The sequence below is a fragment of the Puma concolor genome, chromosome E1 (assembly GCF_028749965.1).
Source record: "Puma concolor isolate L17-30 chromosome E1, mPumCon1.1.hap2, whole genome shotgun sequence".
NCBI lineage: Eukaryota > Metazoa > Chordata > Mammalia > Carnivora > Felidae > Puma > Puma concolor.
In genome coordinates, this window is record NC_141680.1 from 60,393,893 (window position 1) to 60,421,299 (window position 27,407).

At 52.8% G+C, this 27,407-nt stretch overlaps 1 protein-coding gene and 1 long non-coding RNA gene across 3 annotated transcripts in view; one reads left to right on the forward strand and one right to left on the reverse strand.

Moving 5' to 3' along the window:
* CYTH1 (cytohesin 1) overlaps positions 1–27,407 on the reverse strand; it is an 80,268-nt gene that overhangs the window by 35,605 nt on the left and 17,256 nt on the right. The window contains exon 1 of one of the 2 annotated variants that reach the window (XM_086688190.1): positions 4,906–5,119. The exons of the other annotated variant lie outside the window; for it this stretch is intronic. Coding sequence (XP_086544316.1) covers positions 4,906–4,933 — 28 coding nt within the window. The 5' untranslated portion in view covers positions 4,934–5,119. Of the gene's footprint in view, positions 1–4,905; positions 5,120–27,407 lie in introns of those variants that run through there. 2 annotated transcript variants of the gene reach the window in all.
* LOC147574568 (uncharacterized) lies at positions 5,125–7,649 on the forward strand. The gene is made up of 3 exons (XR_015244340.1): positions 5,125–5,413; positions 5,842–5,899; positions 6,274–7,649. It is a non-coding gene; the product is annotated as an uncharacterized LOC147574568 (long non-coding RNA).

Sequence of the window (27,407 nt, forward strand, 5' to 3'; positions counted from 1 at the left end):
CCTTTCCACAGGACCGAATCTTAGAAGCCACGTGCTTTTCGATTCAGCGAATTCCATTTAGGAATTTACCCAACACGCATCCTCCCCAAGACTGCAAAAATGAAAGACTACTTAAACATGATGTGGTCACTAAGAGAAATGAAATAATCTGGGAGTGCTAATCTAGAAAAATCTCTGAGACACACTCCATGCAACAGGAAACCACAGAACACTAGGTGTGTGAGCGCACAGAAGACTCTGAGAAGGACGCGCCTGAAGGTGCCGACGGGGACCGTCTTCGGAGACTGCGTGGAAAGGCTGCGAGCAAGTGTGGGTGTGGACGCGTCACTTGCAACCTCACCGCGTGTTTGCGTCCACAGCTCAGGCAACACGGTATGCTGAAGTTCCTATTCAGAGAAAATCCGGAAATGCCACCAGCCACTTACCTACACCACAAAATACTTGCCCAGATTGACGCCTAAATATTTCTTTTGTGGAAAAAAGTACACCTGACTTCTGTTCTAATGTCTGTAAAACGCCTGCTGTAGCCACACCATTCTGCTGTGGTTTTGTACGTGGGGCTCTGCCTGAACTCTCTGCACCAGAATCCTGAACTCTAACAGAAGATACCGAAGAAAGGAGACTCTAAACACCAGAAAGAAAGGAGACGCAGAAACAGCCACGGGCTCAGAAAAGAAATTCACCGGATCTTTCTTAGGTCAGAAGCTGAGCTTTCGGGAGCCCTCTGTGCAGTAAGGAAGCTCTTTCCTTAAGGAAGGAGGGGCGTGCTGGGGTGAGTGCTGACCGCTGGCGGAGCGGAGCGGAGGGAAGTGGGGCCTGACCTGCCCCTCGGTTTCCTCCAGTGTGTCACCCACATCTACGTGGGCAGACACAGCATGTACTCAGGGGACACGCACAGGAAGTCACGAGATCGCCAGGCCGTAGCACGTGAACGTGGGTTCCTGGCGGAGCCGGCCGTCCCTCGGGGAGCCCTGGTGATCACAGCGGCCAGCCAGGCAGGACTGACCGGGTCACTGCTGAGGCTGCACGGGTCTGAGGCCACACTGGGGTCGGTGACTGTCCCCGCTGCAAGACGAAACCCCCACCAGCCGCAGCTCTTCAGACAGGAGAGGCCTTCAGCAGCTACAAGTCTACTTGTCACAAGGAAATCTCAGCCCAGTGGACAAGCAGTTAGAGGAGCAGAGACGAGAACGACGTATAGCCAGTCAAGCTGCCTTTGGAGGGCTGTCAAAATGCAAGGGAAAAGGGAGAGCCCGGCACCGTCCAACACTTCCAGAAGGCCTAGCCCTTCAACCCGCAGCAAGCCGCAAGCAGGTGCTACCGCCCCACCACAAACACACCTCAGCGACCCTTCCAGAAGCAGAGAGGGTTGATGGCAACAACAGGAAGGTCTCCTGTTCCTGAGGCCCTGTCCGCTGACCACTTTGTAGGCAGATACACGCTCCGAAGGCCCAGACCTGGGCCTGCCTAGACCCACGATACCTGCCCTCCCTTTCTACCTACGCTGGCTCCTGAGACAATTCCACCTGCTGCCTTCCACACCCCACCTGTGTGTCGGACCCCGGGCCCTGACCGCCGGCGGCCGGCCCATGCTTTCATATTCCATAACCAAGGGAACTCGGGAGGCCGCAGAAAGCCTCAGACAACGGGTAAAGGTTCACTCTTCTAGAGGGGCAGACCCAAGCCTCATTTCCGCTCGCCTTCCTCACCAGAAAGAAAGGGCGGTTCTGTGCACTGGGAGCGACGTCTCTGGTGCGCTCGCAGAAGGGCCTAGAAGATTCCGACCAGAGCCAGTCCCCTTCGAGACCTGCCACAGCAGATGGTGAAGCAGGTCCGCTGGGAGGTGCTCTTGCTTCAAAGTAAGGATGCAACCATTTTGATCTGCAAATCACAAACTCAACCCCCAAGGAAGGGAGCAAAACCTATCTTTTTTTTTTTTTTTTTTTTTTTCAACGTTTATTTATTTTGGGGACAGAGAGAGACAGAGCATGAACGGGGGAGGGGCAGAGAGAGAGGGAGACACAGAATCGGAAACAGGCTCCAGGCTCCGAGCCATCAGCCCAGAGCCCGACGCGGGGCTCGAACTCACGGACCGCGAGATCGTGACCTGGCTGAAGTCGGACGCTTAACCGACTGCGCCACCCAGGCGCCCCAGCAAAACCTATCTTAATTCTAGTTACAGTGCGTGGGCCACCCCTCTCCCTGTGCACCGCGCCCTAAGCGGTTTGCCCAACCGAGGCCGGCACAATCATGAGGATCGCGCTAAGACGAGGGGATCGGGTGGGACGCTATTCCAGGTGCCACCTGAGAATCCACTACCCTGGTGGGGAGGCACTCTACCTCATTCCATCCCACCCCTCCCTAGACTCACATGGACTCTCACAGCTTAAGATTTTTCTCTTCCGTTCCCGCTTTTATTTGGACGAGATAAGGAAGTCCACCTGTGAACCCTGCGTATTTCCTGACAATGAAATGCGCACGGTCACGTCCAGTTTTATAGACGAGGGAAGACTCGCTCAGTACAAGTAACCTACTAAGAGAGGCCAATTCGAACTCACTGGCCGAGTCCTTAGCTCTTTATTTTCTCTTACTGGAATAATCGCATGCACTTCCACTTACTGAGCACCTGCACAGGCCCGGCCTGCGCTCGGAGCTCAGATTTAAACGGCTCCGGCCCCTGCCCTGCACAGAACAGCAAGGCCAGACGGGGAGGCCTGTGAACCTGTAGCCACGGTCCACGCTGCCACAGGGGCCACGCACACCCGGCACTCGGAGGACGCCTGGGGACACCAAGAGGCCTCAGGGAGGTCAAGCCTCTGAGCCAGGACTCGAAGGGCGAATGGACTCAAGTGGGGAAGCAGAGACTACTGTGGACGCACATACCACGCAGGGTGAGGAGGCCGGGAAGCGGCTGGTGGCCGGGGACAGCGAGCACCCCTGGGGTCAGGGCCCAGGGCGCGTCGGGACTGGGCTGGCACCCGGAAGACAGCCTCGCCTCCGCCTGCCGGGGCCTCGTGTTCCACCTACGGGGGAGCCTGGGTTCTGGCCCAAAGGCAAGGTTCGAGGGCAAATCAAGGGGGTAGACTACGCACCGAAAGGCCAGGCTTGTGAAGACACTGCCCCATTCGGTGCACCACGTCCGCGCTGGCTCCCACGCCTACAGGACACGGGAACGGGTGCCGACGAGCCGACGAGTGCAGGCACCAGGGAAGGACAGCGGCCAAGAGCACGTTTAATTTACGGATTACGGGTCTGAGATTCGTGCAGCAGGAAAGGTCTCACTTCCCTAGAGACATTTTCAAACCCCCACTTGCCCTTCATCCGGGGTGTCCTCGGCGTCCTGGGCACTAGTAAAGGCAGCTGCTCTGTGAGGAGCGTAATGCGGACACTCCCCTCCCCCAGGGACCCCGGGGACCCGCCGGAGGGAGGCCCGTTTGCTCCCTTCCCGTTCACGTTTGCCCGAATGCCATTTCTGTGTCTCCTCGTAATCCCTCGGGCGTTTATTTTAGCGGCAGTTAGAAGGGCAACGCCGTCCTCCCTCACGTCCCCAATACACAACAGGCCAAAGCGCTCCTGGGAGGCGATGAGGGAAGTGGACAGCGGCCCGCTCTTGACGGTGACTCACTCAAAGCAAAGCTGCCCATTAACCCTGTCTCTCAAATCTGAGCCCGAGAGTCCTCAGTCCCCAGATGGTGCCCGCTGTCACCACTGGGCCAAGCGCACACAACGCGCAGCTCAGGCTGGATCAGCAGGCCCTCCGGGACAGCCAGAGGCCGATGACACGGGGCCCTCCGAGTCAGCCTCGAAGTGACTGTTCAGCAGGACCCCTCCTGGGTCTGAGGCCAAGCTCACCTGGACCACCAGCGGCGTGTAAGAGTGACCAGCGGTCACTGCCCAGGCCAGGCTCACACCTGCTGCCCCCGAATCATCGGTAAAGTGCTCTCTTCCACTCTTGCACGTATCCCCTTTCCAACGAGAGACCCTGGCTACGGTGGACCCACCTTCCAGATACAGCACCTCCCATGTGGGCTGTTCAACGCTAACCCGGAACTGCCTCTCTTTATGCCCCGTCTTCAAAAGTATCATCACGAACACCTGTATGTCCCTCCCTCCCAGAGTCTTTCCTACACGGTACAGCTTTCCAAGTCACCCGCGGATACGGGCCAAGATAATCTGCACTCAAGAGGTGAAGCTTTCCAATGTATCTTATAGTGAACCAGATAAGGAAAAGCATAAAAATGACCCCCAAAACTCGTTCCAACTTTCACAAAATCTACTGTGAAATCTTCAAACTCATCCACGTAATTCATTACTAACTACAAACTGGTACATGTTTGTGCTGTGTCTTCCAGCATTGAAACATTGCCATCTGGTGACGACATCACAAAACAGACACACGTCCACACGCGAGCTTCAGAACAACAGAAGGGGCTTTCGCGCACCTCCTTCCCAGGGTCCTCAGGGTGTATGGGCCACGTGACTTGTTGCCCCTTTACTTAAAACGTCACGGTCTATACAGTGTGGGTGCGGAGAGGACCAAGGAAGTTTACAGACCCCTCAGGGCCTCTGGCGGCCGGCAGCAATACCGAAAGAGGAAGATCAAGTTAACCCCGAACGGCCCCTCCGTCACACCTCATTTAGTGCCAACGGACGCCTCCGAGGGGCTCTCCCTGGTCGCTCCGATCCGCACTCCTCACCATCACTCTCAGTCTGGACACGGGCCAGCCCCGGCCTCCTCCCCACCACCGCACTCTCCGGCCGTGCTCCCGAAAACAGCGAGAGCGAGCCCACAGCCTGGGCTGCGCTCCCCCCGAAAGGCAGCACAACTGTCATCCCGGCGTCGCCCACACGGATCGAGAGAGACCTCACCCCCACTCCAGACGCCCGGGCGGGGCTGGGACTCACCATCCTCCTCTTGGGTTTTAAGGACCATCTTTCCCCACCAGAGCAGGGCCCCGAAGGTTGCTAGGTTGTGTTTCTCGGAGGCCAGCTGGCGCGGCCGAGCTCCCCTGGGCGGCGGGGCCGGGTGGGGCGGGAGCACCTGCGGGGCCGCCGGGCGCCGGGACAGCTCAGAGCGCCTTCCTGAATGCCGGGGACCAATGGGCCTCCCGCGGCAGAGGCGTCACGGCCACCACCCAGTTCCTGGAGTCGAGCTCAAGAAGCTTCAGAGGAAGTTCACCAGTTAATCGTCTCCTCCTCCCTGGAAGCAGCCCGAGGCCGGAGCCCAGGAGCCCGGCAGCCGCCCTCCAGGACTCTCCTCCGACTCAACCACAGCGATGGACGGGGTGAGCCCCCGTGTCCCTGCACCTGGTGAGCACTTTCTCAGAAGAGAGTCCCATAAAGCCCCGGTGCTCTCACACCGAGAGGGCGGCACACTTCCGAAGAGAATGACTAAGACACCGTCATCGTTACGGTATGCTCTGAGGTCACAGGCTAAAAGGAGAAGGCAGATTTTAAGAGAGAGAGAGAGAGAGAGAGAGCAAGCTAGAGAGAGGGGCAGAGGGAGGGGAGGAAGAAGAGAGACAGAGCTAGGGAGGGGGGAAGAGAGAGAGAGAGAGAGAGAGAGAGAGAGAGAACGAACCTTAAGCAGGCTCCACACTCAGCACAGAGCCCGACACAGGGCTCGATCCCATGACCCCCAGGATCATAACCTAAGCTGAATCAAGAGTTGGGACACTCAACCGACTGAGCCACCCAGGCAAGAAAGCAGATTTTGAGAGGAAAAAGAAAATTCCAAGGACATTTCCAACACAAGTTCGGTTTTATCCCCTATTTTCTCCTGTGGGTTCGTTTCCGCATACTGTTATTATATTCACGATACGTGTTTACTGTTGAAATCAGATGAACGGTAATGAGGAAAAAAGCCTATCACTCAGGAATAACCACTGGTGACACTTTGGTACGTATTATTTATATTCTTCCAGATTTTTGTTCTGTGTATTATATTCTCACTGTCTCTTTGTACACACACATGTACAAATAGATCTTTTACCTCTATAGGTACCTTGGATCCTATATATGACGTGTATAATAACCATATATGTTACACAAACACGTATCTCTTGAAATGTGTTTTTATCATCTCTAGAGATGATACATCTAGAGTATATACATCCAGAGAGAAATATAGATCTATAAAGAAATAAATACATATACAGAAAGACAAAAACTCGATGTTTTACATGCTTTTTTATAATCGGCCATTTTTTACTTATGACAAACGGTTTTCCATGGTGACGGACGCAAGCTGATCACATTTTTTGTCATTCACAGCATAGACGGTATTTAACCAATCCCCTACTGTAAGACTTCTACGTGGCTTCCGCTCTTCCTGCCCATCTCAACACCCACGGGCACACATGCTGGCAGGCCCTTTATCATCCCCCGAGCAAACGTTCTCAGAGCGGAACTGCTGGACCTAGATACCGGGTCCCCTCCTCAGTTACTTCACTTACGAGGGACCAACGAAACAACGTGTGCCTCGGGCGTCATCGCTGCAGGTCCCGTGGCCCGGCCTGGCACGGCTAACTCATGGCCCCGTGAGGGTCTCGCCTGACACCGAGGCCCAGGGGTGTCACCCGACTCGCCCGAAGCCTGGAACCCGGCACCGAGCTCCGCTGCTGGACCCCGACCCCCTCCTCCCGGTAGCCTTGGTCGTGAGCGCGCCTCCCGCAGCAGGCGCGTGGGACGCGGGGCCAGCCGTCCTGAGGCCGGGCCCTGACCGCGGGCAGAAAGGCACACGTCTACGGCCAGACACCAGAGCATCGCTTCCAGGCACGCTCGGAACGTGGCCCCAGTTGTCTCAGGGCAGCGGCCCCGGCCCACCGTTTCCCTTCTTTGTCTGATGATAAATAAACACACAAACATATACTTTTGGAAACCACTCTGTTTTGTAGAGGCAACTAACATAAACCAACTTCTTACCTTCAGTTCAGTACATCAAAATTACGCTTTCTCTGGAGCATCTCTTTCTGGAACGAGTCATAGGCCAGGTCCCCTCCAGCCCCATTTCAAAACCTAAGTTACTCATTCCCAAATCAGTTATTTGTACCCTCTGGGGCCAGGGCCGGTCTCTGATGCGGATCCCAACTTTTCAGAGGACGGGTCACTTCTACTTCATGCCTGTCAAGCGGTAGAGCGTTTCTCTGGAAAAGATGCCCAAAGCCAGGCCTGCCCCCCACCCCCACGCCCACCCCCTTCCCGGCATGAGCACCTGCCGCCTTCGCAGACCCTGCCCGAGCCTGCCTCCCCCCTGGCAGGACAAACTTCACGTCTGCTAGTCTGAGAAGTGAAAAACGGCTTCTCGGCGGTTACTGTCTACACTGACCTGATGACCGGTGGTGCTGATGACCTTTTCAACAGTCTGAGGTATTTCCTCTTTTCTGAGCTGCTTATTCATACTGTTTGCCCATTTTCTTATCGATTTGGAGATTATGAATTCTTTGTATTAAACGTTGCAAACTTTGGGGCACGTGGGTGGCTCAGTCGGTTAAGCGTCCGACTTCAGCCCCAGTCATGGTCTCTCGTTTTGTGGGTTCGAGCCCTGCGTCGGGCTCTGTGTTGACAACTCAGAGCCTGGAGCCTGCTTCCAATGCTGTGTCTCCCTCCCTCTCTGCCCTCTCCTGGCTCATGTGCGCACTCTCTCTCTCTCTCTCTCTCAAAAAATAAATAAACGTCAAAAAAAACACATTTATTTTAACGTCGCAAATCTTTTCTCACAACCGGTCGCTTGTTTTTAATAGCAGTTGTGGTATCTTTTCCCTTTATAGAAGTTTCTGTGTGTCACAATCAAATATGTCATCTCTTCCTCCACCGGCTTCGTTCCGGGCACGTGGAGTGCTGGGTACCCCACGGCGTGCCGGGCACCGGCCCCCGTGGCACGTAGGGCCGCAGGGGGCTGGGGAGGGAGGGCAGCGGGGAGGACCATGCACGTACGTGGGCAGGTAAGCACCCAGCGGGTAGGGGCTGGCTGCCCCTGGCCCGGGCCTGGAGCGGAGCAGACAGCGGTGGGAGGGGAAGGTAAGGCCGGAGGGCGGGGAAGGCAGGGGAGAGCTGCGGAGGGCCTTGGGGGCTGTTTTCGGGACTTGTTTCCGCGGTGGGTGAGACGGGGAGGCGCTGCCAGGGGCGGGCACGAAGTGAAGGAGCGGACTTCCGCTGTCATGACTCCGGCCGCGGGGCAGCAGGGGCACAAGCAGGGAGACGGGCAGGGAGGCCGCTGCCGCCACCCAGGCGAGGGGCGACGGGACAGTGATCAAAGTCCTGCTCTATTCACTTGGAAGGCAGCGCCAGGGACTTGCTGACGGACTCCCTGTGGGTGTGAGAGAGGTCGAGGGTGGCCCAAGCCCTCTGGCCTGGGCGGGCGGGGGAAGGCACATGCCGTCTCTGGGCGGCAGCTGCCACCAGGGTCCCCGCCCCAGGGCGCAGGGCACGCCTCAGCCTCTGCCCGGACCTCCCGGACTTCCAGCCCCGCCCTGCGCGGCACCGCTGGCCAGTTCACTTCCCAGGAGGGATTCTAAGGCTCATCCCCATGTGGGGACGGCGGCCCCTTCACGACCGGCTCCCGTCCCGGTTGTGTAAGTTGTTGGCAGGAGAACTGCTGCTCAGGCCTTAAACCGGGAGCACGGCAGGCGCACCTGGCGGGCCACCACGCTGCCCGCCGCACGGTCACCGCTGTTCCAAAGCTAGTGCAGCAGATGACATTATTTAAAAAGCGAAGTTGTGAATGAAGGGCAACTTCGGTTCCTAAAAATAGAAGTTTAACTACCAAAGCACCAAACTCTACGTCTGACTCACTCCTAAGTGACTGCATCACTTACCCCAGATCTTGGGACATTTTTCAGATTGCAGGTGGGTGCTATGTATAAGCACGTCAGCCAACAGGCAGACACCTGGCCTTCCCGGGCAAACGGAAACAAAGTGCCGCCCTACTCGCCAGGCACAGCTCCGGCATCAGTCCCAAATACAGCACGCAAGATTATACGCGGCTCCTTCAACGGAGCTGTGCACAAGTTCAAAGCACACTCTGAAACCACTGGGAAAACAAGGAAAAGACAAAAGCGCAACAGTTACCCAGGCCTCAGAGCCGTGTGAGGAATGAGATGGGCGGCCCAGCCCCTGGCCCAGCCCCACAGCAAGTACGAAACCAACAAAGGGAAAGGCAGCCCTTTGTGGCTACTCCTATCCACCTCACACAGGAAGGCGCTTGGATTACAGGCGTTTTGACTCGAGACGTGTTATGTTTTCAATTAATAAAACACCTTCAATAGCCTGAGTCCTTTACCCCCGTCTCGTCTTCTCTGGGGACAGGCAGGCGGGAACGTGCAACCTCGTGATGGTTTGAAATGACGCTGGGAGGAAACGTACATGAATATTCACGTCACGTCCCGGGGAAACCTTTCTCTCTGCGTGATACCTACATCAGTCATGATCCCAAGGAGCGGGAGTCTGGAGGGTGAACCGAGACAGTGTCTACAGAAGTAAGGGTGGGGTCTGGGGAGACTCACAAGTGGCAGGGAAGCACCCTAGGGTCAGCAGGAAGGAGCACCCTATCAGGGCCAGGCCCGCAGGTGGCGGTGGCTGGCTGCCTTGGGGACAGGACTCGGCTAACCCTCAGCCGCCTGGCAGGGAGAGAATACCTGGGCCTCGTTCTCCTCTGACCAACCGCCTGGACAACTCCGGCGGGGGCCGAGGGCAGGGGAGCCTGCGGGCACAGTGCACCCAGGCAGCCTCCAGCAGAGCAGGACGGAGAAGGGCGGACCCCAAACCACAGGCTGCCGGGCACCTCTCCTTAGGTCTGCCTCGGCCCCAGCAGCTGCCTAGAAGTCTCAGCTCCTCCTCATGGTTTTAAGACCCTTCTTAACGCGACCCTGCTAGCAGCCCCTCCGGATCTTTCTCTGACCCTTCATGACTGGTTCATCTTCTTCAACCAAAGGAACATGCACACATCGTACAAAAAACAAACAGTACCTATGGCTTAAAACAGAAACCCACAGTTTCCTGCCCAACTGTATCCCCCGCCCTTGCACCCTGCTCCACAGAGGTAGCCCTTTTAGCTAGGCCTTCTGCTAATCACCTCCCTGTTTCCAAGTAACACACCTACACTCTCTGCTCCCGAGTTTTCAATTCTGGACACCAACTGCCTGCCACGATGGACGAAGGCTTGGCTTCTACCTCTCCCCTCCCCCCCCCAACACACACACACACACACACACACACACACACTGGCACGCACGCGGTAGAGTCACACGTAAATTCTGGGTTCAATCAACACTTACTATTTCCATAAATACTGCTCACGACTCAGCTACAGAACCTACTGTGGTTAAAATTACCATAGACGGGCGCTAAGTGTCTCTTTTCTTCCGTTTGCGGAGTTCTCTGCGTTACGGGCCGAATGCCAAACTCTCTACACTCAGGCAGGAAACTGTCCACAGGGTCAAACATTCGGAGCAGCCTGTGTTTGGCGACGGCCCTCCAAAAGCCTCCACGCGCCTCCGCGGCCTGGCCTTGCAGCTTCCCCCCGTCCCCCTGGCACTTGCCGGCTCCGGTTCCTCTGACTCCGTGCGCTTTTCTTTCCTGAATTACCCTCTGATAACAGAACAAGGACGCGCAGGGGCGGGTCTTCATTGCTGCGTGGATTCTGCGTGTCCACAAATACCCCTCTTCTTCTCTCACACTCGACCGGCATGTTGTCTGGGTACAGAACTTAAAATCATTTCCTCGCAACGGTGAAGGCACTCCCTCGTCGTCCCCTGTCCCCACGGTGCTGTTAGCTACAGTGCCCTTCTGACTCCCAGAATTTTCCGTGGGACCTTCTTCCCCTCTCCGAAAGCTTTCGAGGCCCTTGCCCTCAGTGCCGTGCAGCTTCGTCCCAAGGTGCCCGGGTGCGAGTTCGTTTCCACGCACCATGCTGGCCCCTAGGTAGACCCCAATTCTGAAGCCTTATGATCTCTAACGATGTCCTACCCTTTTCCTCAGCTGCTCTCAGTGTTTCTGTTAGACGCTGGCCCTCTGCCGTGGATCCTCTGGTTTTTATCTGTTCACCCTGCTTTTCATCTCCTTGTCGAGCCACTTTCTAGGAAGGGTTCTGGCAACGGAGCGAAGGCCTGTATCCACCCAAATCTGTGTGTTGAAACCCTACCGCAATGGAGTCTGGAGGTGAGGCCTCTGGGAGGCAATCGGCTTGTGAGTCCCTGCTCACGTGGGACCGGCAGCCACACGGGGAGAGGCCAGAGGGCAGGTGGCTGTCCCTGTAGCTGGTGGGCACACGGGACGGCCCTCTGGGAGCCAGGAGGAGAGAGTTCAGCAAGAGGCGCTGACGCGGGCCGGCTCTCTGACCCCAGCCTCACACCCAGAGAGAGACACGTGTGCTGCAGAGGCTACCCGGTCAGGGGTACCATGTCACGGCCACCTGCACCGGACGGCTGCTTCGTCCTCCACGCTTGGCCCTCGGTGTTCCCTTTCTGCTATTTTCAGGGTGCACGCACTCACTCTTAATTCTGAATATTCCTTCTGGATAGCATCCTGTTCTTGTTTCATTAATACTACCCCTAAGACTCTGAAGTCCGTGGCTTTTAAGACGTTCTGCTATGGTGTGGTTCCTCAAGTATCTTTTCTTCCACTTGTGTTGTTCTCCTATTTAACGCGGAGGGTTTTCCTTACGCATCTAGTAAACACAGGCTGTGTCTCCTTGTCTAACAGCCCGGCACCAACAACCTGCTCGGAAGCGGTGTGTGGTGGGCTGGGTCTCCCTGTAAAATAAAAAAGGGGTGCCGCGCAGAGCCCGGGAGCGACTCTGTGGGTTCTCTGTGCTACTAACCCCAAGAGCCACCCTCCGACCTCCCACCTGGGCTGTGCGGGCTGTAACCCTGGCCAGCAGTACCGGGGCCGGGGGGCAGGTGGAGGAGAGACCAGGCGCGCACGCTCGAGGCCACGCACCTCCACATCCTCCTTTGGGAATCAAACCTTCGCGTTTTACCGAAAGTGGAAGAGACATCGCCTTGCGGCAAGACAGAGGAGGGGAGACTAGAGCGTACCTGCCCGCCATGAACACCTTCCATCCAGCCTCCCGTTTCCAGCCTCCCTCAGCTCCGTTCTCAAAGGCCCATGGAGCCCTGCAGCCTTTCTGGGCTGTGAGGGTAAATCATTCCCCTTCCTGATGGCCTCCTCCCCTGCAGCTTAGATCCTTCCTGGCCAGCTGCCAGCAGGAGGGCGGCACGGGGCACACGGTCACCAGAAGAGCTGCTGTGCGTAGGGGGTGGGGACACAAACACAGCAGCTCTCTGCAGCAAAACACACACACACACACACACACACACACACACACACACACACACACCCCTGCACATACGGCAAACTCTTTGGAAGGTTACCACTGCTTGGGCTACCTAAAAACCACGGATTTAGGGACATCTGGGTGACTCAGTGAGTTGAGTGTCTGACTTCAGCTCAGGTCATGATCTCACAGTTTGTGGGTTCAAGCCCCGCGTCGGGCGCCATGCCGACAGCTCGGAGCCTGGAGCCTGCTTCGGATTCTGTGTCTCCCTCTGTCTGTCTGCCCATTCCCTGCTCGTGCTCTGTCTCTCTCTCTCAAAAACAAACACAAAAAATTAGTAATAATGAAATAAAACAAACGACACACATTTGTACTGTTTTCCTCACAGATATGAATAGATCTTGCCCAAAATGGGGGGGTGGTGCTGAGGACAAAGGAAATATGTGTGTGTTGCAAAGAAGTCAAACGAAGAATTCAAAGAGCATGGCCATTCCATGACAACTGCGAACCTTGCACCTGGAAGAGAGCGTACTGGGGTTCCTGACTATCTGCCAATACAGACTGCCGTGAGGCAGAGTTTCTAGCACTTTTTTTTTTTTTTAAAGCACTCTTATCATCAAAAGAAAAAGTCAAGGGGCGCCTGGGTGGCTCAGGCAGTTGAGCCTCTGACTCCTGATCTCAGCTCAAGTCATGATGCTGGTCATGAGATCGAGCCCCGCATCGGGCTCTGTGCTGAGTGTGGAGCCTGCCTAAGATTCTCTCTCACTCTGGTCCCCTCCCCACCTGGGGAGGGGGGAGGTCTTGCACTCTCTAAAATAAAATAAAAATTTTTTAAATAAAATGGTTACAAAGGTAAACTTTTAAAAAGTCAGAATCAATTAGGTATATATTAAAAAACAACAATCTAAACCATGCCCTTCTGCCCTTTCCTTTTCACACACAATTTGAATTTCAATTTTTTCCAAGCAGAGTCATTAACTCTCGTAAGGAAAGAATAGGAAGGTACAATTCTTCACAAACTCTGGTCTTCTTTTCTGTGTGAAGAAAATCCATTATCAATGCCATAAAATGCCATAAAACTGAGAAGCCGTATGTTTCTGAGCTTACACGCATTTTTTCCTGAGAAGGGGGTGGATACATTTATCAGATGCTCACGCAGAGCCCGCGTGCTCGAGAACCCGCGTCTGGGGTCACACTCCTCCCGGGGCGGGTCCAGGTGGCACCCGTCCCGGGACTCCGGCTAAACGACTCCCCACTTTCTGGTGACGGTGGACCAATGTCCCGACATACTGCACTCGGCAGCCACCATCACCAGCCTCACCAGTCCGGGGAGACTTTCGCAAACAGGTCACAAACACTTTAGAAAATAAGAATGTAACAGCATTTGTGAGGCTAAACGTAAACATCAAAACATCGTCCTCCACAAAGACGGGGAAGCAACAATACTAATTCTCAGATGAGAAAGAAGAAAAAATTCAAACTGTGCTAGAAATTAGTTGGTACAGCAGTTTTAAATGCCTTTTAAAGTAAAAAAAAAAAAAAAAAAAAAAATACTGGATGCGGTAAAGTCAATCTGTGCTGCCCTCTGCTGGCTAAATAAAGACACAGTTAAAAGGCTGACAACTGGCCAAGTTGGCCGATAAATTAAATGACCTTTAGAACATGTATGGGGAGAAAAAGAGGATGTTCATGGTTTACCTAGGACGGGCCATGCCCTGCTGATATTTACCAGTGCTTCTGTCTTATTTTCTGAAATGGTTTTCTTAATAATTAAAATTGGTTTGCCCTTTGTCCGCACACTGGCTCAGTTGTGGGAACAGGTTACCAGCTGGTAGGAACTTGTATCGTACACGTGATAAATAATATATTAACTAGCGTGGGTTGCAGAAGGAAACCAGGAGCGCGTGTGTGGGGAGCAGGCTTACGAAAGCACCGAATACGGTGGGGGGCACAGGATCGCCGAGGTGAAATCCGGGCCACAGTCACAACGCCCCCAAGACAGAAAGACCACGCAGGCCTCTCTCTTCTACGATTCTGTGACATACGAGATGCATTTATGTTCTTCTCTCAACGTCCTGCTTCCCATTCCTCTCTGTGAAGATCAGTAAAACTACACAGCCCCTGCAGGATTTGATGACCACGGCCACCTCTCTGTTTAGAGGCTCGAGCTTGGGGACCCAGGCTGAGGGCCCCCTCTCCCCCCATTGCCTGGGTCTCCTTAGGAGAAGGTCTCACCAACCTGGGAACCTTAGGTTAGAGAGCCTAACACACTTGGAAAACCTGCTCTCCCATTTCCTAGCTACTGGTCACACACACATGGCTCATTATTTTAAGAAGGTTGTTTGCTGGGGCCCCTGGGTGGCTCAGTCAGTGAAACGTCCAACTCCAGATTTTGGCTCAGGTCATGATCTCGCGGTTCATGGGTCTGAGCCCCACATCAGATTCCACGCTGGCCGTGTGGAGCCTGCCTGGGATTCTCTCTCTCTCCCTCTCTCTCTCTCTGCCCCTCCCCAGCTTGTTCTCTTTTTCAAAGTAAAGAAATAATAACAAAAAAATAAAACAAGGTATTTGCTGAGGACTCTGCATTCATTCAAAAAGGGCTTGAGTTTTCACTGTGTGTTCAGCCTAAACAATGCCTGTTGAACGGTGCTGCCGACCCTCCAGCTGTGCACTGGGGCCACAGAGATGGGGACACTGTGCCTCCCCGGCACATGACAGGGATGGGAGGACCCAGGGGCGGCAGCAGTCACAGATGCCAGCACGCGGCGTGCTAAGGACTAATCCGGGAGGCCAGGCGCTCCTAGCTCTCAGTGGAAGGATGCCCCAAATCAGTCGCTGGGAGAGTAGGGGGGGCAGTCCACAAAAGCGGAGTGACTTCTGGGAAAAATCCTAGTGGCGTTCCCTGGTGTTAAGGAGGAGATCTTGGCAAGGTCCGATACCACCCTGGGCTACAATCCTGAAGGACGCAGACACTGGCCATCAGGGTGAGGAGGTGCTGTCCGGGAGAGGAAGGGCACCTTCAGACAGCGGACCGGGCGAGAGGCCCTTGGAGGCCTGGCTCTTCCTGCCACGTGCACAGGGGCACAGGGGCATCTCTGTGCCCACGCAACACTGTCTCATCCTTCCCGGGATGTGGCCCCCAGCCGAACTCTCCTCCCCCAAACAAATCCTCAGTCCAGACACTCTACTCTTTTTCCAAGCTAATTTTATATCCAAAGTCACCCCGGTTGCTGGAGTGTATATACTTTTCCCAGCCAGGAAACCTACCTGAAAAGAAGTCTGCATGGAAGAGGGACCCATTAAATACAAGTTCAGGGATAAAAAGACAGGAAGGTTGGGGTGCTTGGGTGGCTCACTTGGTTGATTTTGGCTCAGGTCATGACCTCACGGTTTGTGGGATCGAGCCCTACGTCAGGCTTCGTGTTGACAGCATGGAGCCTGCTTGGGATTCTCTCTCCCCCTCTCTGCCCCTCCCCTGCTCATGTTCTCTCTCTCAAAATAAATAAACGAACAAACGAACAAACAAACAAAGACAGGAAGGTCCAAGCAGGTAACAGGCTCACGGAGCTGTCAGAGTCTCGTGAGGTCTGCCATGTTAACTAAAGGGATACGTACTAATGCACAACAGGCAATCGGGTAATTTTTAAAAGCACCTTATCAGTTTGCAAAGAAACACAGATACTGTCCCAGAAATACAGAATCTCTTTTGGCATACAAACAGCCACGGAGCAGAGCAGGGGACCCTCCTACCATCACCACCCATCATCGTCATTTCGCGACGAGGCAAGCTCAGGACACAGGAAGGGTGTCAGGAGCTTCGCTGACCCCGGCCTGCCAAGAGCGGGCCCAGTGGGGTTCTTCCCGCGGCTGATCTGCTCTCCGTGCTCCCTCCTCCTGTGGGACGCACGCTCTGCCCACGGCAACCAGATAGCAACACGCGGCGTGGGGTCCGGCGTGATTCCCCAGAACCCTGGCGTGGCCTAAATGAGAGCACCTCTACTGAAACAAGTCTGAGAGCCACAAAGCTGGGCCAGTAAGAGAGTCTCCCTGAAGGTTAAATTCCAGTCTTCATGTTTGTTTTTATCAAAGTAAACTGCTTGTGAAATAAAGCATGAAAACTAAATGATCACCCAGAGTACTTTTAACCAAGAAAGGATCACCTCATTGAAGGCAAAACACACCAAACCTACTTTCTTCTTGTTTTTAATTTTTTAAATAGTTTAATTTCTTTATTTTTCTTTCCTTCCTTCCTTCCTTCCTTCCTTCCTTCCTTCCTTCCTTCCTTCCTTCCTTCCTTCCCTCCCTCCCTCCCTCCCTCCCTCCCTCCTTCCTTTCTCTCTCTCTCTCTCTCTCTCTTTCTTTTAAAGTACGCCCCATGCCTGGTATGGAGCCCAGTGTGGGACTTGAACTCACGACCCTGAGATCAAGACCTGAGCTGAAATCAAGAGTCAGACACTTACCTGAGTGAGCCATCCCGGCACCCCTGAAGATTTTATTTTTAAATAATCTCTACACCCAACATGGCATTTGAACTCACAACCCTGAGATCTAGAGTCACATGCTCCATCGACTGAGCCAGCCAGAGGCCCCTCTTCTTGTTTCTAATTTAGAGAAGAAATACAGGATTACTGTGTTCCCGGTAGAGGCCCAGGGGACAGGATATAAAACACAAAACATACAAGTCCCTTCTTACGGCCTGCATAACAAAGGTTAAACGGTATGTGCTTTTCTACAGGTTACTTTTTTCATTTAATAGGTCCTGGACATTTCCCTGTGTTGGAGCGTATGGATCTCAACTTTTGGAAACCGGTACACCGCACGGCAAAGTGTGTGCCGCACTCCCGTTTCCGACTGATGACCTTGAAGTTGCTGCCACGGGCTGAGCTAGATCAGCGTCTCCACCAGGCTTTCCGTGCTTGCGCAAGGGTGTCTGGGGAAGACAGTGGGGAGGGCTGAACTACAGAGCGCTGGCGTGGGCACTGAACTCTGTGTCTTGAATCCCTGTAGACTTGCAGAGAAGTGGCAACAACATGGAGTCCCTGAGTCCCCATCTCCCCGCCCCCACCCCCCCCCCCCCCGCTTCCCCCACTTCCCCCAGCACCACCTTCTTTCTCCGCCTTACGTAACCCCAGTAGTTACTGCAACCAGGAAGTTAACGCTGGCTGGGCGTGGACAGGCGGCCACACTCCCAGGGACGCCTCCAGCTCTCTCGCTACCGTCCTTTCTCCTGGATCTAATCCAGGAGTCCCCCTGCCTGTGGTCGTCCTGTGTCCTCAGTCCCCGGTCTGTGACAGCTCCCTGGTCCTTGTGTCTCGTGGACTTGAGCCCTGGCAGAGGACCGGCCCCTTAATTTGTAGAAGGTTCCCCGGTTTGGATTTGTTGGAGGTTTTCTGATTTCCCTGAGGTCGGGCACTTTGGCCAAAACGACACAAGAGGCAAGGTCGTGTTCTCAGCGCGTCATGTCGGAGGCCCGTGACCTGGCTGAGTCCATTTACTAGTGACGCCAACCTTGAAGGTGTGGTAAAGGTGAGCAGCGGGTTTCTGTAAAGTGATGTCCCTGTGTAACTGGTGAGTGCGCGTGGGAGACGCTCTAGAGGGGCGGCCACCCAGCAGTCCGTCGTCCTCCCCTGCCCGTTCACCTTGGTGCCATCGGCCGGCTGCTTCACGGTGGCTCCTGTGGCTTGCAACCCGTCCCCAGCACTTTTTGAGCACTTCTAGACTTTCTGCCATCAGAAGATTTTCGAGGCGGGTTCACTGTGTACTTTTCCCTGCCCCAGCCCCGCGATCGACCATTTCGCCAACGATCCCCGGCTTTTAGTGGACTGTGGTGCTGATGGGAAACCAAGGTCTGGGCAGTACAACCACGGGCGGTGGTACCAAACTGCCCCCTCAAATTCCACGCCACACACTACGAGGATGTCCGCGTCCCCCGACTCCACCAATGCTCTTTTGCACTTTGGTAATCTGACGGCTATTATAATTTGTATTCCCCCGTTTACTAGGAATAGCCAACACTTACTGTTATTGGCTATCTATGCTTCTCCCGTGAACTGTTCATATCTTTGGTCCTCTTTTCTGTTTGTCTTTTTATTAATTTGCAGGTACTCTTAGCATGTTTTGGATAGTAATCCTTTGCTTGTAAGCGTTGCAAATATTTTTTCCAACTGCACTGTCTTAACTTCTATGAGACATCTTAACTTTTTAACTTATGTCACACAAAACAAACAATAGAAATTTATACGTTAAGTCCATTCACATGAAGTCTGTAAATTATTTTTTCTTTTATGATCTGGGTTTTTGTGATCTTATTAGGAAATGGTGTTCCTTTCCAATGAAGTTGTAAAAATATTCGCTTTAAAATTTACATATACACATGTATGTGTATATATAATATGTATTACATATATTTACATATTTTTGTCATTCTATACTTAAAAGAAAAACCTTCAAGTCAATTACCAAAGTATATACGATACATATGTACACATACACAAACATGTATATAAAGTATATATACTTTTTTTAATGTTTGTTTATTTATTTGGGGGGGAGAGGGAGAGGGGCAGAGAGAGAGGAGACAGAGGATCCGCACTGACAGCAGAGAGCCTGATGTGGGGCTCGAACTCACGAACCGTGAGAGCATGACCTGAGCTGAAGTTGGACGCTTAACCGACTGAGCCACCCAGGCGCCCCTAAAGTATACATGCTTTGATCTATACTCCATCTGGAGTTTTTTTGGTTCCTTTAAGTACAGAATGACAAAGGAAATCTGAATTTTTAAGCTTTTTTTCTGACTGCATAGTCAAGTGCCATCACCATTTGTCAAGAAGCACATCCTTTTCCTGCTGATGGGAGACGTCACCACGGTCAGGACAGGCAGTGACTAAAAGCACAGGCCCAGGAGACAAGTGCCCACAGGGCGGTCCTGGACGTCCCACCTTCTAGGCTCTGTGTGTGGAAGCTGCGTCCTCTTTCCATGCCTCTTAGTTTGCTCCTCTAGGAGATGGAGAAAATCCTCCCACTTCACAAGGTTATCGTGAAAGTGCTTGGAACAGTGCATCCGTCCAGGAAGCCCTGAATACATGACAGCGATTGTCGTCACAAACCAAATTTGTACGACAAGCATTGGGTCTGTGTAGCCAGTGTTATCCACAACGATACTAAAACGTGAGGCATATACGTCATTTTAAATCTTCTAGCAGCTATGTCAAAAAACTAAAAGAACGGGTAAAATGATCCTTAATAATAAATTTTTAATCCAACATAATCTGTGACGCTTCAGCATACGACCAATTTAATGAATAATTAATAGGACATTCTGCATGATTTTCTTTGTACTAAGGTTTCAAAGTGCAGTGCACGTTTCTATACCAGGGCACACTTCACGTTTCCAACCACGGCTGGTCAGCGCTGGGGCCGGGGCAGGGGTGGCCCGGACCTCTGATGCGGTAGGATCACACGCGTGTGCAGGAAAAGTGCCCAAATGATGGAACATCCATTTACAACAGCAAAAAAATCTCTTGGAAAACTAGAGGCAGAGGAATGTTCTCGTCACAGGATGAAGGGTACGTACAATTTATACTGCACGTTATATACTCTGTAGGGAAAAGCTGAAAGCTTCTCCATTAAGACTGAGAAGAAATCTGCCTTTGAACTCAGCTAGAGGATGTTCCAGCCCAATCTTTCTCAACCAGGGAGCCCGGGAGAATCCTAATGCCCTAGCTAGTTACACAGGGCAAGAGAAGACATAAGGAATGGAAAGAGGTTAGGAAAAAAAAAAAAAAAAGAAAGAAAGAAAAAAACCCATCATTATATCACAGTTGGTTTGACCACATAGAAAAGGTAAAAAACCTTAAAGATGAACTCCTACAATCACTGACGGGGTTGAACAAGGCTGCTGGTCACAGCAATATCACTACACAGAGCACAAATGCATTTGAGTAGATTAGCGCCCCACAGGAAGCAGACACTACAGAACAGCAGACAGCAGACAGAACTGATCTGTCAACAGTGTGCAAGAGTTTTACCAAAAGGAATCCTAACACGTACTTGCAAGACTTTAAAGAGGCCATAATGAACGAAGGGAGAAGCCGTATTCGTGACTCCTACACGAGAGACGTCAGTTTCTTTCCAGAAGCTCTCCGGATTTGCCGCTGCTGCAAACTACAACGCCTGCAGGTTTCACCGGTTTGTTTCAGGGATTAGAAGGCAGTGTGGTCCTGAAGGGGAAGAACGAGAAGAGCCAAGGCAGAGCCCCACACAGACGTAAGTGCATGACGGAGGGGCCACACAGATCATGGGGGCGCGCTGGGGGGACCCGCAAACTGAGTTTTCTACAAGAGCTGCCTGCTGGGGATGTGCCCTTCCCACAAATACCAGGAAATGTGACTATGAAAGGTCAGAGCCGCGTCTGTAGCAATAACCCAACACTGGAAACCACCTAAATACCCATCAAGAGTGGAGGAGATTTGTAAACACTGTGATACATTCAAACAATGAAACATTACACACCGGCAAAAATGAACAAACCAGCTCCCTGAAACACAGTGGGGGAACCTCATGAACACAATGCAAGTGAAACAGCCTTCAAAATCACAAGAAAACTTTACTGAACGAATTTTATATCAAACCCAAAAATAAGAAGGGTTAAGGACACGTCAAGACACTCTCTAATGGGCAAACTCAGAACACAAACTTCCCACATAGCCTTTCTTAGGAAACTTCTAGAAAATATGCTTCCGCAGACTTAAGGTAAACCCAAAACAGAAAAGACAGGGACCTACTAAGAAAAGGTGCTCCAACCAAGAGGGAAGCCCAGAATGAGTGGTAGCGAAGTCAAAACAGAGGCCACGCCGTAGACAAAGAGAAACCTCTCTGGATTTGAGCAGGACGGGGGGCACTGTCCAGGCACAGACAAGGGACTGATGTGTCCAGGCAGGCAGAAAACATGCGAGAGAAGCTGAGGGCAGAGGGGGAGTATGTTAGAAAGCAACTGGTGATTTCAAAGAAACCCAGGCAAAGGACAAACTGGGGCAAAGAACAGCTCCGGGAAAAGCAGACTTGTACAAGAAAGGCAGTGTGGTTGGGGAGACCACGTGGCCCAGCAGAGACTACCGTGGTCAACGCCAAGTCAACAGATCGTGTCTGAAACAGGCAGTCGAAAAGCTGTCGGAGAATTGTGTCTTAAACTGGAAATACCTGGTGTGACAAATAAACAGCTGACAAATTTCAGAATGGCTGCAGCAGGGCAGGTCTGGGGTGGGGGGGGGGGGGGACAGGAGGCTGTTCCTTTTCATCAGTTAGTGAGACCATTTTTTTTTTTCCTTTCCTCCAAGATGGCAAATGTTTGTTTGCATTTGTTAAACAAGGGGGCTGAAATCGATGCAGTGCATCTGAATTTAAAAGATCAAACGCAGGGGCGCCTGGGTGGCTCAGTCGGTTGAGCGGCCTACTTCAGCTCAGGTCATGATCTCACGGTCCGTGGGTTCGAGCCCCGCGTCAGGCTCTGTGCTGACAGCTCAGAGCCTGGAGCCTGCTTCTGATTCTGTGTCTCCCTCTCTCTGTGCCCCTCCCCCGTTCATGCTCTGTCTCTCTCTGTCTCAAAAATAAATAAACGTTAAAAAAAAAAATTTAAAAGATCAAACGCAGTCAGTGCTGGTTACCTTGTGGGTTCCATTATTTAGATGAAAACGACAATACTTGAAAATTGCTTAAATCTGAAAATGGTATCAACGCTCAGTTTCCTCAAGGGAGAGTTTTTTTTTTTTTTAATTAAGATGTAATTTGCAAACCGTAAAATTTACTTTTTCTAAGTGCGCCACTCAGTGGTTTTAGTGCATCCACAAAGGCACGTGACGGTCACCACTATCTAATTCTAGGACGTTTTTATCGCCCCAAAAAGAAAACTCCATTCCCATTAGCCGTTCCTCACTGCCCGCTGCCCGCACCCCCAGTCCCCGACAACCACCAACCTGTCTGTGCTTATGGGTTCGCCTGAGCACGGCAGACGGCCTTTTGTGTCGGGCGTCTACCCCTTAACGTGTTTTCAAGACTCAGCCCTGCTGCAGCACGGATCAGCGCTTCGTTCCTTTACGTGGCTCAATACTATTCCACAGCAGGGCTGCGCCTTACTCTGTCCATTCTACGGGGGAGGAACAGCCAGCTGCCAAAAATAATGCTATTGTGAGCACTCACGTCAATTTCCACGCGGGGCGTGACCTTCTAAACTACGCAGGTGCATCGCTGTCATAGGAACAAATCTTGCAACATTTTCTAGTTTTCCATCTGAATCCCACCTGCTCTTCCGAGTCCGCTGCCTCTCCCACGGCGCTCTCCCGTCGCCCACCATGCCCCGTACGTAGGAAACAAACTCAAAGTGTTGACTCGCATTTACGAGTTTCACTTCTGACTATTTGATGGTTCTGTGATCTAAGATTCCCATTCCCAAAGGTGAAAAGCGTCTGCCGAGCCAGCTTCACACGCTTTTAATAATCGCATTAGGTATTCCATCAGCTCAGTATAAACACTCATCATCCCACTGTAGAATGAATGGACGGTTCACACCGTCCTGGGTCAAAAGGAAAATATTTAAGGATCAAACAAGTTTAACAGCTTTGTAGGAGGGCATGGAGAAAAAGCTACCTGGAAAGTTCATCCTTTAACTCGATTAAAGTAATGCATTATTGGGGCGCCTGGGTGGCCGACCTGGGTGGTCGGTTGGGCGTCCGACTTCGGCCAGGTCACGATCTCGCGGTCCGTGAGTTCGAGCCCCGCGTCGGGCTCTGGGCTGATGGCTCAGAGCCTGGAGCCTGTTTCCGATTCTGTGTCTCCCTCTCTCTCTGCCCCTCCCCCGTTCGTGCTCTGTCTCTCTCTGTCCCAAAAATAAACGTTGAAAAAAAATTAAAAAAAAAAAAAAAATAAGTAATGCATTACAAGCACCAATCGTTTATGATAAACTCAACCGATATTTCCAGAAGGGATCTTTCTGGTACTTCTACTCCTTGGAGGAATACAAAATTAGTGAGAAGCAGGGAAGATCAAATTCATTCACTGGGTGTTCTGGGCTTCGAGAAAATGCCCAGCCTTCACCGGGTACGAAAACGGTGAACACCGCGGCGTGCAATTCAAGCGCTTCTCTGAAAACTCAAAGCCTCAGCGCGGGTGGGGGCGGGGAACGCGCGTTTCTGCCCCGGACATCCACTCCGCTGCACAAGCGCTGCGCACCTCCTTCCTGTCTCCTCTGCTCCCTTTCGGCCTTTCTAATTATACATCACCCCTTTCTCTGTAAAACCACAGGACGAATGTTACAAAATCTGTGCGCTCCGCCCATCCTTTTACTCAGCTGGCAGAGAACAAACCGAACCAGTGGGGACGAAGCCATCACACCACAGAGGAGCTGGCGAGGAAGGCGGGCCGTGCCCGCTTTTTGTCGTGAGGCAGGGCAACGAGGGCACGGGTGGCACCACAGAAGTCGGCCGGACTAAGCTTTTTTCTTGGCATCTGTTACTGGTTTTTATTTTTATTTATTTTATTTATTTATTTATTTTTTTTTTTCAACGTTTATTTATTTTTGGGACAGAGACAGAGCATGAACGGGGGAGGGGCAGAGAGAGAGGGAGACACAGAATCGGAAACAGGCTCCAGGCTCCGAGCCATCAGCCCAGAGCCTGACGCGGGGCTCGAACTCACGGACCACGAGATCGTGACCTGGCTGAAGTCGGACGCTTAACCGACTGCGCCACCCAGGCGCCCCTGTTACTGGTTTTTAAACAAACCGAGCAGAAACCACTGTGGTAACATCTCCTCCCCTTGTTCCAGAAGGCAGTGGTTTCAGTAAGATCCGAACAAGAAAACTCTACTTTTGAAAGGGCGTTCCTTCAAGATTTTCTTCAAGCTCTTACTTGAACTACTGTTTAGACGTTTATTCCCTTAAAAAAAAAAAAAAAAAATCCCTTCCAGCCTCAAAAATATTCCTACCAGGTTTAGAGGCCGGTCTCGGGCTGCAGAAGCAGCCCTGACCCGGGGAAACCCTTACCAATGCTGCCCGAAGCATTTCTCGGCCTGCTTCCTCTGGGTCTGAAAAGGGACAGCCAATCAAGTGCCGGCACAGCTCACATGCCCAGAAAAGGGAGAGCATGACAGGTGCACACAGTGGCATCTATCACAGGAAGCCGGGGTGGCACTGTGGGCAGCAGGGCCGGGGGGCTCCTCTAACGCGGCAGGAGGTAGAGACAGAGGCAGGCAGACTGCTTGGGGACATGTTTTGGAGGCAGCATGAACTGGAAAATGAAAGGAGGGAGTCCGGGTTGATTTCCCGACATCTGACCTGCACATCTATGTGGACAGACGTGCTATTTCCTAGGACGGGGAGAGCTGTGTCACCCTGAGTTCACGGGAGACCCCCTTCAGACACCCCAGAGGGATGGTAAATGAGGCAGTAAGCTGGCCGAGCCTGAAGCCTGGAGGGAGGGACAGGGCCAGAGACAGCCCACTGTAGTGACTGGGGTAGTCGTGTCCCAGCAACGGCCAAGCACTAAACCGGTGTTCCCGGGAAAGAGCAGGGCTGGGTTCCTGCGAGCCCCCTGATCACATTTTCTCAGCCGTCAATATCCAGGCTCACCTCAGGTGTGTTTCTGTTTAAGGGCATCTCGTTTAGTCTACGTTGTTGATTCGCCGACACTGAACTCAGGCCTGGAGGAAGCTCATCTGCCACATCTCGGTGGGGCACATCAGAGCCTCCCTGCACTCGGGGACACGGACAGCACCTCAGCACTGTGCTCGGGGCTGCCTGAAACGGCGAAATCACCAACACAAGGGGGAAGACACAGCACTAAACGGGCCGCAAAAAGGACCCTGTTTACGGCAGGGGGAGTGACAACTGGGGGGCAGGGCAGTGCCGTGTCCCCCCCGCCCCCCGAACCCTCAGGGGGCGCCAGGCAGTTCCCACTTGCCCGCACGTGTTCCCAAGCATGAAAGCACTGCTCTGGGGACTGATCTGGGGTTACAAATAAACGTTAGAAGGCAGATTCATGAATATGGAACCCACGAGTAATGAGGAGGGGCTGTATGAACGTAGGAGACTTCGAAGGAAGGCAGCACGTGACGCTGCGGGTTAGGTCAGACCGGAATTCCCAAGTTCAGAAGATCCGATCAGCAGGGAAGAAACCGTGAGAAACGTGACCTGCTTTACACGTTCGCCACCTTTTCCCAGACGCTCCACATCAGGCGACTCCTCCGCCCCTTCCCCCCGCGACAAAGCTGGTGGTGTGGTCTCCACTCGCTGACTCCTTTCTCTACTCCCCGTAGTTCAGAGCGTGCGAGGAAAAGAAAGAAATTTTATCTAGTGCTCCCTCTGGCTGTAAAGGAAAGAGCTTTACCAGATGCGTTTCGCAGTGATTTTCACAGAAGTCACCTTTTAAGAGGATCTAATTGAAGTAAAGTCTCTATCATCAATCACCGGGTTTCAGAGCCACGGGGATCAGTGCTGCTGCCCCTGGGAACTTTGCAGGCACGTAAGTTAATTTGTAACTTTGACCACGGAAATGCAAATAGTGCCACAAACCTCCCCTCACCAAGTGCTCGTACAGATGAACTTTTATCCTGAAAGTGTAAAATGCCTCATTAAATTCAAAGCTACAGGTAGTACCGTAAAACAACTTGTTTGTTTAGTACAAGACAGTCCTGCCCAGGGGCACCTGGGGGGCTCAGTCGGTTAAGCATCCGACTTCGGCTCAAGTCACGATCTCACAGTGTGTGAGGTCGAGCCCCGCGTCGGGCTCTGTGCTGACGGCTCGGAGCCTGGAGCCTGCTTCGGATTCTGTGTCTCCCTCGCTCTCTGCACCTTCCCCACTCATGCTCTACCTCTGTCGCAAAAACAAATAAAAATTTTAAAAAAAGAAAAGAAAAAGGAAAAAAACAGTCCTGCCGCAAAGTCATCTATAATCTCGGCTGGGAAACAGTGACATCAAGAAAAAAAAAAAAAAGGGTGCACTCAGGGGTACCAACCCCTCCCCCACCTCCCCCCCCCCACCAAAGACTGACTCCTCCATCCCCAAAGGCCTTAGGCGCGTGCTGGAGTGAGCGAGGGGAGTACAGGGTGAGCACCCAGGAGCGTGAGGACACTGAGGCCAGGCTTCTCATGCCCCCCGCCCCCCCGCAAGGCTGACAGACAGTAAACCCAGGACCACACAGCTGCTGGCACCTGTCGTCAGCCACACGGGGCTTCCGCGAGGTCCCGGGGAGTCTTGCAGGAGACCCCAAGCATTTAATTAAGTAGTACTAACAGTGACGATGGAAAACAGCACGTAACAAGGCACTAAGCAGACTCAATCGGTGACTTACCACGCTGCAACTATGCAAAGACCAACGTCCCCAAATTTCAGTTAGTTTGACCCCTGCCACCTAACTTGTGTGGGGACGTAAACTACGGATTCTTCAGAGTAACCTTCAATCAATACCTTGATTCCAAAGTAGATCATCTACCTGGGAGTTCAAACACCCAGAACCCCCAAACAACAGAACTGTTCTCAAAAGATTCTATAGAAAAATCCCTTAAAAACAAACGAACAAACAAAATGCTAACAGGGTCACCTGGCTGGGCGCGTCGAGCATGCGACTCTTGATCCCAGGGTCGTGAGTTCAAGCCCCACACTGGAGGTGGGAGCTACTTAAAAATGAATTAAAAAACTGGGGCGCCTGGGCGGCTCAGCCAGTGAAGTCTGACTCTTGGTCTGGGCTCAGGTCACGGTCTCCCGGTTGGGCTCTGTGCGGACGGCGTGGAGCCTGCTTGGGATTCTCTCTCCCTCTCTCTCCCCCTCTCAAAACAATAAACATTCAAAAAACAAATAAGTAAATAAACAAACACACCCCCCCCCCATCGTTAAAGAAGATTTACCCCGGGGTGGTGGTGTAGCCCAGTAGGGGGCAAACACCTTAGTAACAGGAGAGGGCGCCTCTCCCGCTAGGCCCACGGAGCGCGGCAGACTCTCCCATGCGGGCTGTGTCATAAACGTCATGCACGAGAGCATGAACTGCAGAGAAGCTCCCCCAGACACACAGAGGAGCTCTGGAAAGGGGAGAGCGCAGGAGAAGCAGACAATGCTGACGGAACCTTCCAAAGGGCCCCTTCTCCCCC